This window comes from Ictalurus furcatus, chromosome 2, assembly GCF_023375685.1.
Source record: "Ictalurus furcatus strain D&B chromosome 2, Billie_1.0, whole genome shotgun sequence".
In the NCBI taxonomy this organism is placed as follows: Eukaryota; Metazoa; Chordata; class Actinopteri; order Siluriformes; family Ictaluridae; genus Ictalurus; species Ictalurus furcatus.
The window spans coordinates 38,066,470-38,081,187 of NC_071256.1; the positions used below are offsets into that span (position 1 = coordinate 38,066,470).

At 40.8% G+C, this 14,718-nt stretch overlaps 1 protein-coding gene across 1 annotated transcript in view; it reads right to left on the reverse strand.

Moving 5' to 3' along the window:
- tbc1d17 (TBC1 domain family, member 17) overlaps nt 1–11,267 on the reverse strand; it is a 13,314-nt gene extending 2,047 nt beyond the window's left edge. Inside the window, exons 1-17 of the mRNA XM_053618424.1 lie at nt 11,133–11,267; nt 10,401–10,496; nt 9,513–9,590; nt 6,547–6,664; nt 6,239–6,425; nt 4,700–4,811; nt 4,416–4,580; nt 3,957–4,085; nt 3,595–3,698; nt 3,406–3,500; nt 2,797–2,913; nt 2,124–2,224; nt 1,865–1,964; nt 1,674–1,771; nt 1,421–1,537; nt 1,221–1,307; nt 1–403 (exon numbers count right to left, since the gene is read on the reverse strand). The exon at nt 1–403 is cut by the window's left edge and continues 2,047 nt beyond it. Coding sequence (XP_053474399.1) covers nt 218–403; nt 1,221–1,307; nt 1,421–1,537; nt 1,674–1,771; nt 1,865–1,964; nt 2,124–2,224; nt 2,797–2,913; nt 3,406–3,500; nt 3,595–3,698; nt 3,957–4,085; nt 4,416–4,580; nt 4,700–4,811; nt 6,239–6,425; nt 6,547–6,664; nt 9,513–9,590; nt 10,401–10,496; nt 11,133–11,159 — 1,917 coding nt within the window. The 5' untranslated portion in view covers nt 11,160–11,267 and the 3' untranslated portion in view covers nt 1–217. The remainder of the gene's footprint in view (nt 404–1,220; nt 1,308–1,420; nt 1,538–1,673; nt 1,772–1,864; nt 1,965–2,123; nt 2,225–2,796; nt 2,914–3,405; nt 3,501–3,594; nt 3,699–3,956; nt 4,086–4,415; nt 4,581–4,699; nt 4,812–6,238; nt 6,426–6,546; nt 6,665–9,512; nt 9,591–10,400; nt 10,497–11,132) is intronic.
- Between the last annotated feature and the right edge of the window lie 3,451 nt (nt 11,268–14,718).

The following is a 14,718-nucleotide window of genomic DNA, read 5'->3' on the forward strand; positions in this document are numbered from 1 at the left end:
CCTCACTGTGTTCTGTAATCTCTGGTTTTCCCTTCCTGTGCAGTACAGTAATTGAAAGTAAAGAGTTCTCTCAGGCTCGTATGAAAGTTCATTATCATTAATAACTCGGTTATGAACAGTTCATTAGTATTAAGAACTCGGTTATGAACAGTTACGTCATGTAGTTACGTGTCATATAGCGTTTAGAATTCCTCAGCAGAACGTATATTACGGGGGATTATGGGTAAGTAGGAGGCGGGCGATGTGGGGCGTTCAAGTTACTTGAATGACAAACAGCCACGCCCCCTGCAGCTGATTGGCTGAACAGTCTGTCTGTCTCTCTGGGCTCTGACTCGGAACTCTCGTCGTCCGAGCTGGAGGTGACGCGCATTCCCAAAACCTCCCGAACCTTCATCGGCAATTCCTGAGTGACACAGAACGACAACACACACACACACACACACACACTGTGAACATCTTGACGCTGATTATTTTATATATAAATACTATAATAATAATAATAATAATAATAATAATAATAATAATAATAATAAGTTCAATCGTTGTAAAATGATGAATGGTGTGAACGAGCGTTGCCGCTAGTACACCAGCGCTATACTGAAGTAAAGTCTCTGGCTGAGATTCTACCAGAAATACGTAAGCAGTGTTCACGCACAGAGTCTATCGAGTTCTCTTTAGCGGATTATTACACCTGGAAGTTCGAATCAATACACACACGCCACGTCAAAACGCAGGCCTGGCCGAGTATTCACGCAAACGCGGTCGGTCTTCAGTGAATGGGAGGTGTGTCAGTACAGTATATCGGATGTGTGCTTCAGGTCTTAAAGTGACAGCAGTCTAATAAACCTGCGGCTGTCCGTGTCATTAAAGTTCATCACACAACTAAACACACAGAGAAAATCCCTCACTCGCCCGTTACACTCGATAACTTCAGTCCTTCAGACAGGAATCAGTGCATACATCATACAGTGAAGTCTATTTTATTTAACATTTAATTTCCGTAGTATTTCTGACTCGAACGCTACCGAGAGACCTACCTGAGAAAACATATCGTCATGGAAACAAAGAAAGACAGAAAGGATAGATGGATTGAGAAAATGAATGAAAGAAAGCAAAAACAGTAGGACTACAAACAAAAGAAAAAAGACAAAGCAAGAAGAAAAGACAGAAAGAAGTGTGTGTGTGTGTGTGTGTGTGTGTGTGTGTGTGTACATGCTCACCTTGCACTGGACCAGCTGTAGATAAATCCCCTCAGCCTCCCGCAGCACCGTCTGCAGATCCAGCTTCATGGTCAGCTCATTGATGTGCTGCAACACACACACACACACACACACACACACACACACACACAAATACAAATGAGCCTTTGAACTCGAGCGAGCTGCACCACACATCCCGTCTTCACGTTTGTATCACACACCTTGAGGATGGTGTTAAAGTCGTGGTTGGAGCCGATCAGCTCCCCCCGCTGGGACTCCAGAATGGCGCAGGCCATGAGCAGGTGGAAGTTAGCGCAAGGCAGACGAGTCCACAGAACCTACCAACAAACAAGAGGTACGGGGGGGGGGGGGGGGGGGTTGTGTTTAATTCCACTTTAAAATGACAAGAACATTAAAGTTCAACTTCAGAGTGTGTGTGTGTGTGTGTGTGTGTGTGTGTGTTAGACATTATACCTCCCAGAGGTGCAGGATATCCTCGAAGGAGAACTCTCTCTTATACCAGATGAGCAGCCAGCGGAAGCAGAAACACAGAGAGCCGCTGTCCTGAGAGTCTGCGTGAAGAGGAGTATTAGTCTTTCTGTGTGTGTGCGTGCGTGCGTGTGTGCGTGTGCGTGTGTGTGTGTGTGTGTGTGTGTGTGTGTTACCCAGGTAGTCACACAGTTCAGGATCGAGCGCTCGGAGCAGAAGGCTGAGTTGGAGCAGTTGCTGTTTCATCGCCTCCTGAGATTCCTCAAAGTTCTGATGCTGAAACACACAATGAAATCCAAAAATATTGGCACCCCATCCGCTCCCATTCTGTTCTGCTCCATTTTTAAACGACGCGAGAAAGAAGATACCGTTGGTTTTTTTTCTCCAAACGTACTTCTATACAAGTAGAATAAAATAAAACGGGACGAGACGCACCAGTAGCTCCATAAATCCCGTTAAACACCAGAAAGACTCCACTTCGTTCTGAGTGACGAAGAGGAGCGGCGCCAGGAGATCACTCATACCCTGAACATAACCTGCACACAGAAAAAATCATCGTCGCCATCATCGGACATTCTTCTGTACGGCACCGTGCAGGGTTTTTTTTTTCCTTTTTTTTTCTTCAAGTGATACATTTTCATGAGATTCATTTCCATGTGATTCATATTCAAGTGATACATTTACATGTGATTCATTTACGTATGATTCATTTACATGTGATTCATTTACGTATGATTCATTTACATGTAATTCATTTACTAATTTGCTTCTCTTTAAATCCAGTTTTAGACTGTGATATTACAAAGGTCTTTCCAGATTATTACTTGCTACACTGTATGAGATAACCCCAGTAAAACTGCCTGAATTCTATAATATAATTTGTTCACCATGTTAGGTTTAAATCCTCTAAAAACCGTGCAGAGTTATGTAGAAATAATATCAAATACAATCAGAAATAAAATCGTCAACATTAGTATTAGTTACTTATGTATTAAGAACAAATAAATCACAATGTTAACGAAGTGAAACAGCGCCACTAGGTGGCTGAGGTGTGTATTACACATCTGTACTGCATATTAAACACATACACACAAACACACACACTTACCCAGGTCGAAGTCATACATGCAGTGGGTCATAAGGACGTCGTTCAGCAGCGTGAGGCCCGGGTTCTCGTTCCCTGAGAAGAACGGATTCTGTCTGTCCGTCCGATTCACGTCCCGCTCTGTCCAACCACAACAAACCGCAACATCCAACAACCAATCAGTTCCTTTCATGTCTTAGTGTAAACAGTGGATAAAATATATACAGTAAATCATTAAAAAAAATTTAAAAAGTAGATATTGTTATCAAAATCATGAGTATCAGCTGATATCGATTCTCATCCCATCTTTTAATTAAACTACTTAATTTTTTTTTTTTAAGTACAGGAACAAATACATCGCTGAAACTGCAGTTTCTTTTTATTCGCTTAAACATAATTATTTCCATTGCAAATATAATGAAGTATCGATATAATAAAATCACATTTAAACCGCCTCTTTGTATGTAAACATTTCCAGTTCCAAAACATAAATCTGTTATCAAATCCAATTCCAGTCTATATTAATCGTATTGAAAAATAAAATTTGTTCCAGGATCGGAACAAAAAGCACATTTAATGCCTATAAATGGCAGCGTGAGTCCAGCCAATAGGAAACGGGAGATCTGAACTGACCAATCAGGCTGCGGTATCCGCGGAGGAGGGAGTTTCGCATCTCTTGCTCTTCGCTGATCGACTTCCACTGGACCTTCATCCTGAAATACTCGTCTCTACAGGACAGCGTCACATGACATGAGCGGTCAGAACCATCAGGGTAAGAAACGTACGGGCGAGAGATGAGGTTTTTAACGGGGTCTAACTCACGTTTTCGTCCGGACGATGCCCTCCCTCTCCTGGGCTGTGCTGTTCCAGGGGTAAAATCCCAGAAGGAATTTCCACACCTCCTTCCTCAGAGAAGGAACGATACCCTGGGAAAGGAACACGAAACTTTAACCTTTCCACAAACACTTACAGCAGGTGACAATAAATATATATGATAATGTATATTACAGCATAGACTAGGGGATAATACAGTAAATATTTATTTATTAGGGGCGGTTGCTAGGCGACTGATCTGCTGGGAATGCTAGCGAGTGTAAATGTTGCGCAATAGTGTATGTACTGTGGGACACTTCATCTTCGTGGACAGTTCAGTGTGTGTGGAAAGATCCGGAACGTGGACGCACCCCTCTGAACACCAGCTCCTTGACTTTCTGTGGATTGGTGACGCGGCCCTCCGAGTCCAGAAACTGCTCCCAGTCGTCCAGAGGCGGCCCTCTGCTCACCTTGGGCCGGGGGCCAAGCTCCGCCCCTTGCTGCTGGCACAGGAAGTGACATCAGTCGAGTAACAAACCAAAACATAATAATAATAATATTACTAATAAAAATAATAATCCTGGTGTTTGTAAATCTGAACCAAAAGGATGTGGCTGTGGTATGGTGAAAAGGGGCGGAGCCTACATTATATTTAACTAGCCAATCAGAAATAATCAGCATAGAGCAGTAGTTAACCCAACATTAGCTAGTTTTCGAGCAAACATGGCGAATGCACAGTAAGAACAGCTATAGTACAGTACAGCTAGCACTGCTGAGGTCAAAGGTCACATGATCAAGTTTGCGATTTGAAATGACCGAATTTGACGTACGCAGGTTATGTGCTCGAATCCCGGCTCGTCGTCGGATACGCGAGGTATGTGCGAGTCTCCCTGGGAATGCAGAGGCGACTCTGGAGGTCTCAGCGCTCCTCTGAAGAAGTTCGTCACCTTGGAGAAGCCACCGAACGTGGTCGCGTACGGGTCCTGGATGAACCTCTGTACGGGAAGAGACCAGAAATAATACAGAGTTTAGGCTTAAAAACAGTGTGTGTGAGAGTGTGTGTGTGCGAGAGTGTGTGTATGTGAGAGAGTGTGTGTGTGTGTGGCGAACGTACAGATACGAGATCTGAGCCTGTGTCATCAAACATCTGCAGCTCGTCGAATGAGTGAGAGAGGGCACCGGAGTCATGAGGGTACGCCAGAAACAACCGACCGTCCACCGGAGACCTGAGAGAGAGAGACAGAGAGAGAGAGAGAGTGAGAGTGTGTGTGCGTGTGAGAGAGAGAGAGACAGAGAGAGAGAATGTGAGTGAGTGAGAGAGATAGAAAGATACGGGGGGAAGAGAGAGAGAAAGAGAGAGAGAGAGAGAGAGAATGTAAGTGAGTGAGAGAGAGACACAAAGACAGAAAAAGAGAGAGACAATGAAAGAAAGGGACAAAGAAAGAGAAATAAAGAGGGAGAGTAAGAGAATGAGAGAGGGAGAGAGAAAGCAAGTGACAAAGATAGAGAGCGTGAGAGAGGCAGACACAGAGAGAGAGAGAGAAAGATAAAGACAGAGAGAGAGATAAAGACAGAGAGAGAGAGAGAGAAAGATAAAGACAGAGAGAGAGATAAAGATAGAGAGAGAGAGAAAGATAAAGACAGAGAGAGAGAGAGAGAAAGATAAAGATAGAGAGAGAGAGAGAGCGAGAGAGAGAGAGAGCGAGAGAGAGAGAGATAAAGATAGAGAGAGAGAGAGAGCGAGAGAGAGAGAGATAACGATAGAGAGAGAGAGAAAGATAAAGACAGAGAGAGAGAGAGAGAGAAAGATAAAGATAGAGAGAGAGAGAAAGATAAAGACAGAGAGAGAGAGAGAGAGAAAGATAAAGACAGAGAGAGAGAGAGAGAGAAAGATAAAGACAGAGAGAGAGAGAGAGAGAGAGAAAGATAAAGATAGAGAGAGAGAGATAAAGAGAGAGAGATAAACAAATGGACAGAGAGAGATCTTTATAATTATTGATTTGAATTATTCTAAATTATTAAATTAATTAATGTTATTGTTTAAGGAGCAGCTGATGATTACTACATATACAGTACCCGTGTGTGTGTGCATGTGCGTGTGTATATACGTGTGTGTGTGTGTGTATATGTGTATATGTATGTATATATATATATATATATATATATATATATATATATATATACATATATATATATATATATATATATATATATATATATATATATATATATATATATATATATATATATATATATATATATTTGTGTGTGCATGTATGGGCCCAGTTTGGACATTTTCACTTAGGGGTGTATTCACTTTTATTGCCAGCGGTTGAGACATTAATGTCTGTGTGTTGAGTTATTTTGAGGGGACAGCACATTTACACTGTTACACAAGCTGTACACTCACTACTTTACACTGTAGCAAAGTGTCATTTCTTCAGTGTCGTCACATGACAAGATATAATCTAATATTTACAAAAATCTGAGGGGTGCACTCACTTTTGTGAGATACTGTATATATATATATATATATATATATATATATATATATATATATATATATATATATATATATATATATATATATATATATATATGTGTGTGTGTGTGTGTGTGTGCGTGTATATACATGTGTGTGTGCGTGTCTCACGGTGCGAGTCGGATGTATCTCTGCATGGCTCGGAGCAGTTCCTGTGTTCCGCCCCTGTGGAAGTGCAGCGGGGGCAGAGGGTCGCCTCCTCGACTCGTCAACACCACAAAGTTCCTGCCCAGAGAGAACCGAGCACGACGCAGGGAGTACAGCTCCGACAGGGGCAGGGAGAACGAACCCCAATGACCTACACACACACACACACACACACACACACACACACACACACACACACACACATTCATTATATTCTCACAACGCTGCATTCTGTAGCATGTGTGCATGCGTGCGTGTGCGTGTGTGCGTACCTGTCTCTCTGATGGGGAGCGGTTTTTTCTCTCTGTTCTGCTTCACCGTGCTGATGACGGCCCAGTCCGGCTCGTACCCGGGGTCGAACTTGGTCTCCTCTTCTCCTCCTTCACCGTCCTGTCGCAAGAAATAAACAAAATCACACCGTTTCTGTCGTAACGATCAGCGCCGAGTGAAACGTCCACCATGTTCCCGTTAACCCCGGGGAAAGACTCATGAAAAAGGTTATGGATGCTTATAGCCACAGATTTAGCATCCCAGAGATAAAGACCATCTCAGTGCAGGTTATCGGGTTTGGGGGCGTGGCTTCCTTCCCCGCCAATGACGAAGAACGCGGAAGATCGGCGTCTCGCTCCGACAATCAGAAACATTAACGCAATAAAACAAAATACAGACACAAAAACAAACATATAAAAGGAAGAAAGTGGGGGGAAAGGGGGAAAGAAAAAAAGAAAGCGATGAAAAATTGTAAGAAATAAAAACAAGAAATACAGTGCTGTGAAAAAGTTTTTGCCCCCATCCTGATTTCTTCTGTTTTTGTGCATATCTCATACTAAAGAGTTTCAGAAATTAACTAAATCTAAGATAAAACAGAGCCAACCTGAGTAAACAGGTTTTTTTTTTAAATGATAATGCTATTTACTGAAGCAAAAAAGTTCTCCAATACTAACTGGGCCTGTGTGAAAATGTATTTGCCCCCGTAGTTACTAATTCCCCAGAATCTATGAAGCTGCATTGATCATGGGGTTCAGTTGGACTCTGTTTTATTCCAGAAATAATGAGGAAGAAGATGATTGAAATACATCAGTCTGGGAAGGGTCACAAAGCTATTTCAGAGGCTCTGGGACTCCAAAGAACCACAGCGAGAGCCGTTATCTCCAAAAGGAAAAACTCTGCACAGTAGTGAACCTTCCCAGAAGTGTCCGACCTTCCAAAATTCCTCCAAGAGCACAGCGACGACTCATCCAGGAAGTCACAGAAGAGGCAAGGACAACATCAAAGGACCTACAGGCCTCTCCTGCATCAATAAAGGTCACTGTTCATGACTCCACTATCAGAAAGACACTGGGGGAAAACGGCTCCATGGAAGAGTGGCGAGGTGAAAACCACTGCTAACCCAGAAGAACATTAAGACTCGTCTGAATTTCACCAAAACACACCTCGATGATCCTCAAACCTTTTGGGAGAATGTTCTGTGGACTGATGAGTGGAAAGTGGAACTGTTTGGAAGACAGGAGTCCCGTTACATCTGGCGTAAACCAAACACCGAATTCCACAAAAAGATCATCATACATGGTCCAGCATGGTGGAGGCAGTGTGATGGTGTGGGGATGCTTTACTGCTTCAGGGTCTGGGCAACTTGCAGTAATTCAGAGAAACATGAATGTCTTCTGCCCTAAGTTGAAACTCAAGCGCGACTGGATTCTGCAGCAAGAGACTGATCCAAGGCCTAGGAGGAAGTGCAAAAGAAAGCTTTGGAGTGTCCTAGTCAAAGTCCTGACTTCAAGCAGTTGAGATGCTGTGGCAGAACCTTAAACAGGCAGTTCATGCTTGAAAACCCTCCGGTGTGTCTGACCTAAAGCAGTTCTGCAAAGAAGAGTGGGTCAAAGTTCCACCACAGGGCCGTGGAAGACTGATCTCCAGTTATCAGAAGCGTTCGGTTGCAGTTAAAGGTGGCACAAAGAGGTTTTAAGTTTAAGGGGGCAATTACTTTTTCACAAGGTTGATAGCACCCATATCGCCAAACACCTAACTTATTTCTGCTTCAATAAAAAATATATATTTAAACCCCTGTATCGTGTGTTTACTCAGATTGCCTTTGTTTTATGTTGTATTTCGTTTTCGAAGATCTAAAACTATTTAGTATGAGACGGACACAAAAACAGAAGAAATCAGGATGGGGCAAATACTTTTTCACAGCACTGTGTGGGAAAATGGAAAATGAAAAGAAAAATGAAAAGATGGGAAAAAGGAAGGAAGAAATGGGGAAAAACAATAGGAAAAAGGAAGGAAAAGAAAGGGGGAACGTGGTGAAGGAAAAAAGAAAAAGAAGGAAGAACAAAGGAAAAAAACGGAAAGAAGAAAAGGGAAAGCAATAAGGAAAGAAAAAAGAGGGAGAGAAACATAAAAGGAAGAAAAACAGAAATGAAAAAAAGAAAAAGAAGAAAGGAAATAAAAAAAAGGAGGAAAAGAAAACAGCTAGGAAGAAAGCAAGGAAAAGGGAGGGAGGAAGGAAAAAAGAAATCAGTAAAAGGAAAGGGGGATTGGAAGGGAGGAAAAAAGTTTTTTTTAAAAAAAGGGAAAGAAGAGAAAAGGAAGACAGGAAAATAAGGAAAGAGGAATAAAAATAAGAAATAAAAATAAGGAAAAACTAAGGAGAGAGGAATAAAATGGGGGAAAGGAAAAAAAAGGTAGAGGAAAGAAGATAGGAAGTAAAGAAAGTAAAGGAATAAGGAAGGAAAAAGAGAAAAAAGAAAGGAAGGAGAAAGAGTCACACTCGGGATACTTTTCCTTCCTTCCCAGGGATAATTTATTCATTATGTTTATTCCGTTTTTAACCAGTTTTGTGTCAGACAGTGATTCGGACAGGGGGCCGGACAGGGGATTGGACAGGGGGCCGGACGGGGGGTCGGACGGGGGGATGGACAGGGGGACAGACAGGTGGATGGACAGGGGGCCAGACAAGGGGTTGGACAGGGGGCCGGACAAGGGGTTGGACAGGGGGCCGGACAAGGGGTTGGACAGGGGGCCGGACAAGGGGGCCGGACAAGGGGCCGGACAAGGGGCCGGACAGGGGGCTAGACAGGGGGTCGGACAGGGGTAAGGGAAGAAACTGTATTTTTGTTAGTTGATTTTATGTAAGTTTTAATTACTTTTGGCCTGGTCAGCTTCTTAAGCATAAAAAACACCTTCTGAAAAGAAAAGGAGAAAAAGATAAACACTGAACAAGAAAAGAGTTTCACACCTTTTTGGCATAAAAGACCGCTGGTGCATTTTCACGCTCATCCTGAACAGGACTCCACTCCAACGCTGGCTCTCCATCCTGCAGGGGAACACATACATGCACACACACATACACACACACACACACACACACACACACACACACACACACATACACACACACATACACACACACATACACACACGGAACATTTTTTAAAAAACTACATTTACTTTGTGGTGAAACATAATAGAATCACGGTGTGATAGCTGTCCAACCTCTAATCACATACTGCAGCAAAGGGCTCCATTATTTGATTACAGACAGACACACAGACACACACACAGACAGACAGACACACACACAGACAGACAGACACACACACAGACAGACAGACAGAAAGAGAAAGAAAGACAAACAAAAAGCAAGACAGATGGAAAGAAAGAAGGCAAAAATAAAGGAAGGAAAATGAAAGGAAAAAGGTAAGAAAGAAAAAGGAAAGAAGGGAAGAAAGAAAAAAGAAGCAAGGAAGGACAAAGACAAAAAATGAAGCAAGGAAAGAACAATAAGTAATAATAAAAAGTATTTTTTTAAAATGAATGAAGAGAAAAGGAAAAGAAATGAAATGAAAGGAGGTAGGGAGGGAAGGAAAAGGAAATAAAGCAAGGACAGAAAGAAAACAAAAAGGTAAGTGAGGAAGGAAAAAATTCAGGAAAGAAGGAAGGAAGGATGAGAAAAATGAAGGAATGAAAGGAGTAAAAAAAAGAGAAAGGAAAGAAGGATAATATTAAGAAAGGAAGGAAGGAAAGGTGAAAAAAGGGAAGAAAGGATTTGTGAGCATGTCTGTTGTTGTTGTTGTTGTTAAAGCCGTATAGACAATAAAACGTAGCTCTGCAAGTGTTTTCTCACCCTCTCCACGATGCGGATGAATCCGGGGATGGAGGTCTCCTCGTTACTCCTCTTGGCATTGGTGTGGAAGTAAACTCCTTCCTTCTCAAAAATCAGCTGTAGGAGCAAACAAAAGGTCACCTTTACACCGGGGACGAGCTGACAAGTGACTCACGCTCTCGCCTGGACAAATATCAGCACACCTCAATGCTGTACCATGACATTATTATTATTATTATTATTATTATTATCATTATTAAGACGAATGAACAAGCCAGAGCGACTCCTGTAAAGAAAGCTCAAGGGTTTGGTAAAATTCCAGACTTGATTCCTGATCTGTGAGTCACTGCAGAAGAAAATAAAAACACAGACTCTCTCTCTCTCTCTCTCTCTCTCTCTCTGATGGGATTGCTGTTAGGAACCAGTAATATAATAATATAAACACTACCTGGGTAGTCATTCTGGACAGGTTTATCCAGCCAGACCTCAGTATACAATTACACACCTTTACAGGACAATTAACCAAGCCTTAAATCTCATTTTAAAATCTGACATAAAGCTCAAAATAATCCCAAAACAAATCCACATCTTGTTTATTTGACGTACTTCCGGTACGACAGCTAAACTTTGCACGCTTAGCTTAAGCTTATTTACTTGAACTATAAAAGCGTACGTTGTTAAATCCGTCATGCTGCACTTTATACACACCTGCCATTGTCCTGAAATTGATTTATAAGAGTTTTACCCGGTTACCTTGCTGTTTTCGGGCTTAGGCTCCATCCTTCTGCGGAGATAACGATGAAAAATTTCTACCAAAATACCAAAACAAACTGCGTACCTCCGGCCCTTTCAACAGGCCACGCCCACCGATCACATGACGCGCCGTTTCACGTGGCTGCGTGGTCGCGTGATCCTGACGTCATCGCGTCATTCCAGGATTCCATTTTAAATCTGCAGAACACCCCAGACTTGTATATATATATATATATAGATGTAGATATAGATATAGATAGTTGGTCTTTTAACGGATAAATATTATATAAATAAGTGCAAATTTTACAAAATAATCTTTTCTAACTCACTAATAAACACCTTTACATTGGTGAATAAAAATACAAATTTAAAAAAATGTTCTTTTATATCTTTATATATTGTATATATCAGTCATCCTTAGTTCCTTTTTCATTCCTTGATATTTATTTACGTTCTTTAAAATGGTTTCCATTACTACTACTATTAAAGAGTCAGTACGTTTTGTTTGTTTGTTTGTTTGTTTGTTTTTTTAAAAAAACCTGTTTATTTATAAAGTAAAATGCACTACATTTTCCTACAGCAAAAATAAATAAATAAATAAATAAAATGTCAGTTTGTATAATCACAATAAATCAGCTGATAAAGAACTAAATATTGACGTAAATACTATGTTTAAGTCTAAGCCTAAATGAAGTCATTCATGATCACAGGATCCTGAACACTGAGTCATGTTTTAAAGTGACAAATTATCACCGTCTTCACTTCCTGTCATGTGACCTAGTCAACTCTGAGTCAGAAGCATTATGATAAAAAAAAATGTTCTGAGGGAATAAATGCCATAATTTGTAAATAATAATAACTATTATTATTATTATTATTATTATTATTATTATTTATTCAGAATATTATACTCCATTATACAGCCATTAATTCACTGAAGCTACAAAATTCAATGAAGCAAAAAAAAAAATTCATCCAATACATCCATGTTTTTAAAACTCTTTTTTTTTTATGTACTAAAACTCTAATATAACAGTTTTGAAATAAACATGGCCAGATTTGTAACGACATAAAATTACTTAAATACTCTCTGCATCTTGATAATGTTTTTTCCCCCTCACACGTTCGTTTACCCCGTAAAGTTAAAATCACTCAGGATTACTCTAATCATTTTGTAGCAAATTGTTTAGCTACATTCCATATTTACAGATGTAAAGTTTAATAGTCAAGTCCAGTCGAGTCAGCTTTATTTACAAGACAGTAAAAACAAAGCCCGTCAATATCAAGACAAAAACAAACCATAATAGCGCCTTGTACCGCTAATGTTTATTCTATTAACAGAAAAACGTTCAACTGTAATAATAAATATCATAATACATCAAAAGCATCACTCTGAAAAGTGTATTCTGTCTCTGCGGATTAAACTAGTTTTCGATTTAACCTTGCTATTTTGATATTTCACTGAATTTCCGTTTCCAACGTAAACACAAAACCACGGTAAACACAGATCTCTAACACCTTCGTGACTCACTGTGTCACATGACATGACGTCAAGAGGTTTTTTAATAGCAATAGTTAGTCACGTTAAAGCGCGTGACGTGATTCAGGATCCGAGACGGCGATAAGATTCCATTCTCTCTTAAATCATTTATTTGTTTAAACACATTATACATTTAAATATTTCTTTCTCCATCAAAGTGTTCATCATTCATTCACGCGCTGTCCTGTGTATTTATTCTAGTGTTCGCATTCAGACCCGAGCCACAGTTACGTGTTGCAACACGGTCCTGAAAAAAAACCACACGGAATTCTGACGTTCTGATGTATACAGATTATATAGAGGAATGATAATAACAATAATAATAATAATAAATCAAATAAACACGACTCCCAGCCAACTACACAACATGCTACACAATGTACATGCTACACAATGTAGTTATATATGGATATGTGTATAAATAATTCAGTTAAATAGAATTTCTCAGTACTTTGTCCACCACTGAGCCCGCCTCCCACTTACACAATGTACACAAAGCTCCACCCCTAAAACTTATAATGGTTCAATTAGCAACTAACCAGAAGCAGGACTGTCATGACATCACTTTCAAGCGCACTCAAATCGATGCGTCCTTGTTTCCTCGCTCCTCCGTCCTCCAGCACGTGACCCGGAAATCGATCGAAGTCAACCATCTTGAAGGACATCTCGAGTCTGTAATTGCACCTCGAGGCGAGGAACGAGGAGCGAGGAAGCTTCCGGAGGATCTAGGAGCGAGGATACACGGGTGTATCCTACGTGGAAGTGTTTCCTGACGCGCGTACAGTATAAATTCCCGTCCTCCTTTACAGCGGCCACAATCTCAAACACAACGTCCTTTGATGAAGTGACGGAATTTTGTGTGAAATGTAATTCAATAATAATACGCTTACAGTGAGAATTGTAATGAATCGTTCCTTGCGTGTTTGGATCGGCAAAGCTACAGAAAAGACGCGATAAATTATGTATCGTTCATTAATTCATTGTCGAAAAACCCAGACATTCCGCATGCTATCAGTTTTATTTATTAACAATGTTGTTATTAACCGAACTCCAATAATATAACGGCCGATTGCTGAAGGGCTGTGAGGTCCTCCAGCTGAGTATTAACTCGTCGTTAACTGACGTTTGAGAGAGCGAGGATATTCCATTCGACTTGCATCTTTCACTCGCATCGTAAGGGGGGAGGAGCTAAGACTCAAGGAAAGGAAACTAGGATGCACAGATAAGAAATGAGAAGCAGCGTATTACTGCATTCGTGACGCCTTGTGAGTGGTGCAGTCTGTAATCTGAAAGTTGTAATAACTGCATTTCGCACCTCAGGACATTCAATGTACAAAATAATAAATAAATAAATAAATAAATAAACAAACATGGACGCCTCCAGAGACACCAGCAAGTAGAAGTAGCAACAAGCTAGCCAGCTATGGTTAGTTATATGAGTGATTACTCTAATGATGATGATTAGCTTCTGAGAACAGGGATTAGTACGATCAGGGTTATAGAGGATGTGAACCGACCGAAAGCCAACGCTGCTACAAACTCGTTTAGCGTTAGAGACTCTACGGTGATTACGGTGAGAGCGGCCATGTTGATTTGACATCGGGAAAGAACAAAGGAAGGACACTAAGATTTAAGGGATTAAAGAAAAAGAATGGAAAGAAAGAAGGCAAAAATAAAGGAAGGAAACTCAGAAAGAAGGAGGGGGGAATTAAGGAGGGAAGGACAAATGGAAGGAAAGAAAAGGGAAAGAAAAAAAAAAAGCAGGGAAGGACAGAAGGAAGAAAAAAATTAAGGAAGGAAGGAAGGAAGGAAGGAAGGAAGGGAACAAAGGATGGGAACTCCAAATATTTGATAAAATGAATGAAGAGAGAAGGAAAAGAAAGGAAACAAAAGGATGGAGGGGGGAAGGAAAGAAAAAAGTGAGGAAGGAAAAAAGTGAGTGGGGAGGAAAGGAGGAAGGAAGGAAGGGAGGTAAAACGTGAGGGAGGAAGGAAGGAAGGAAAGAAGGGAGGAAGGAAGGAAGGAAAGAAGGAAGGGAGGAAGGAA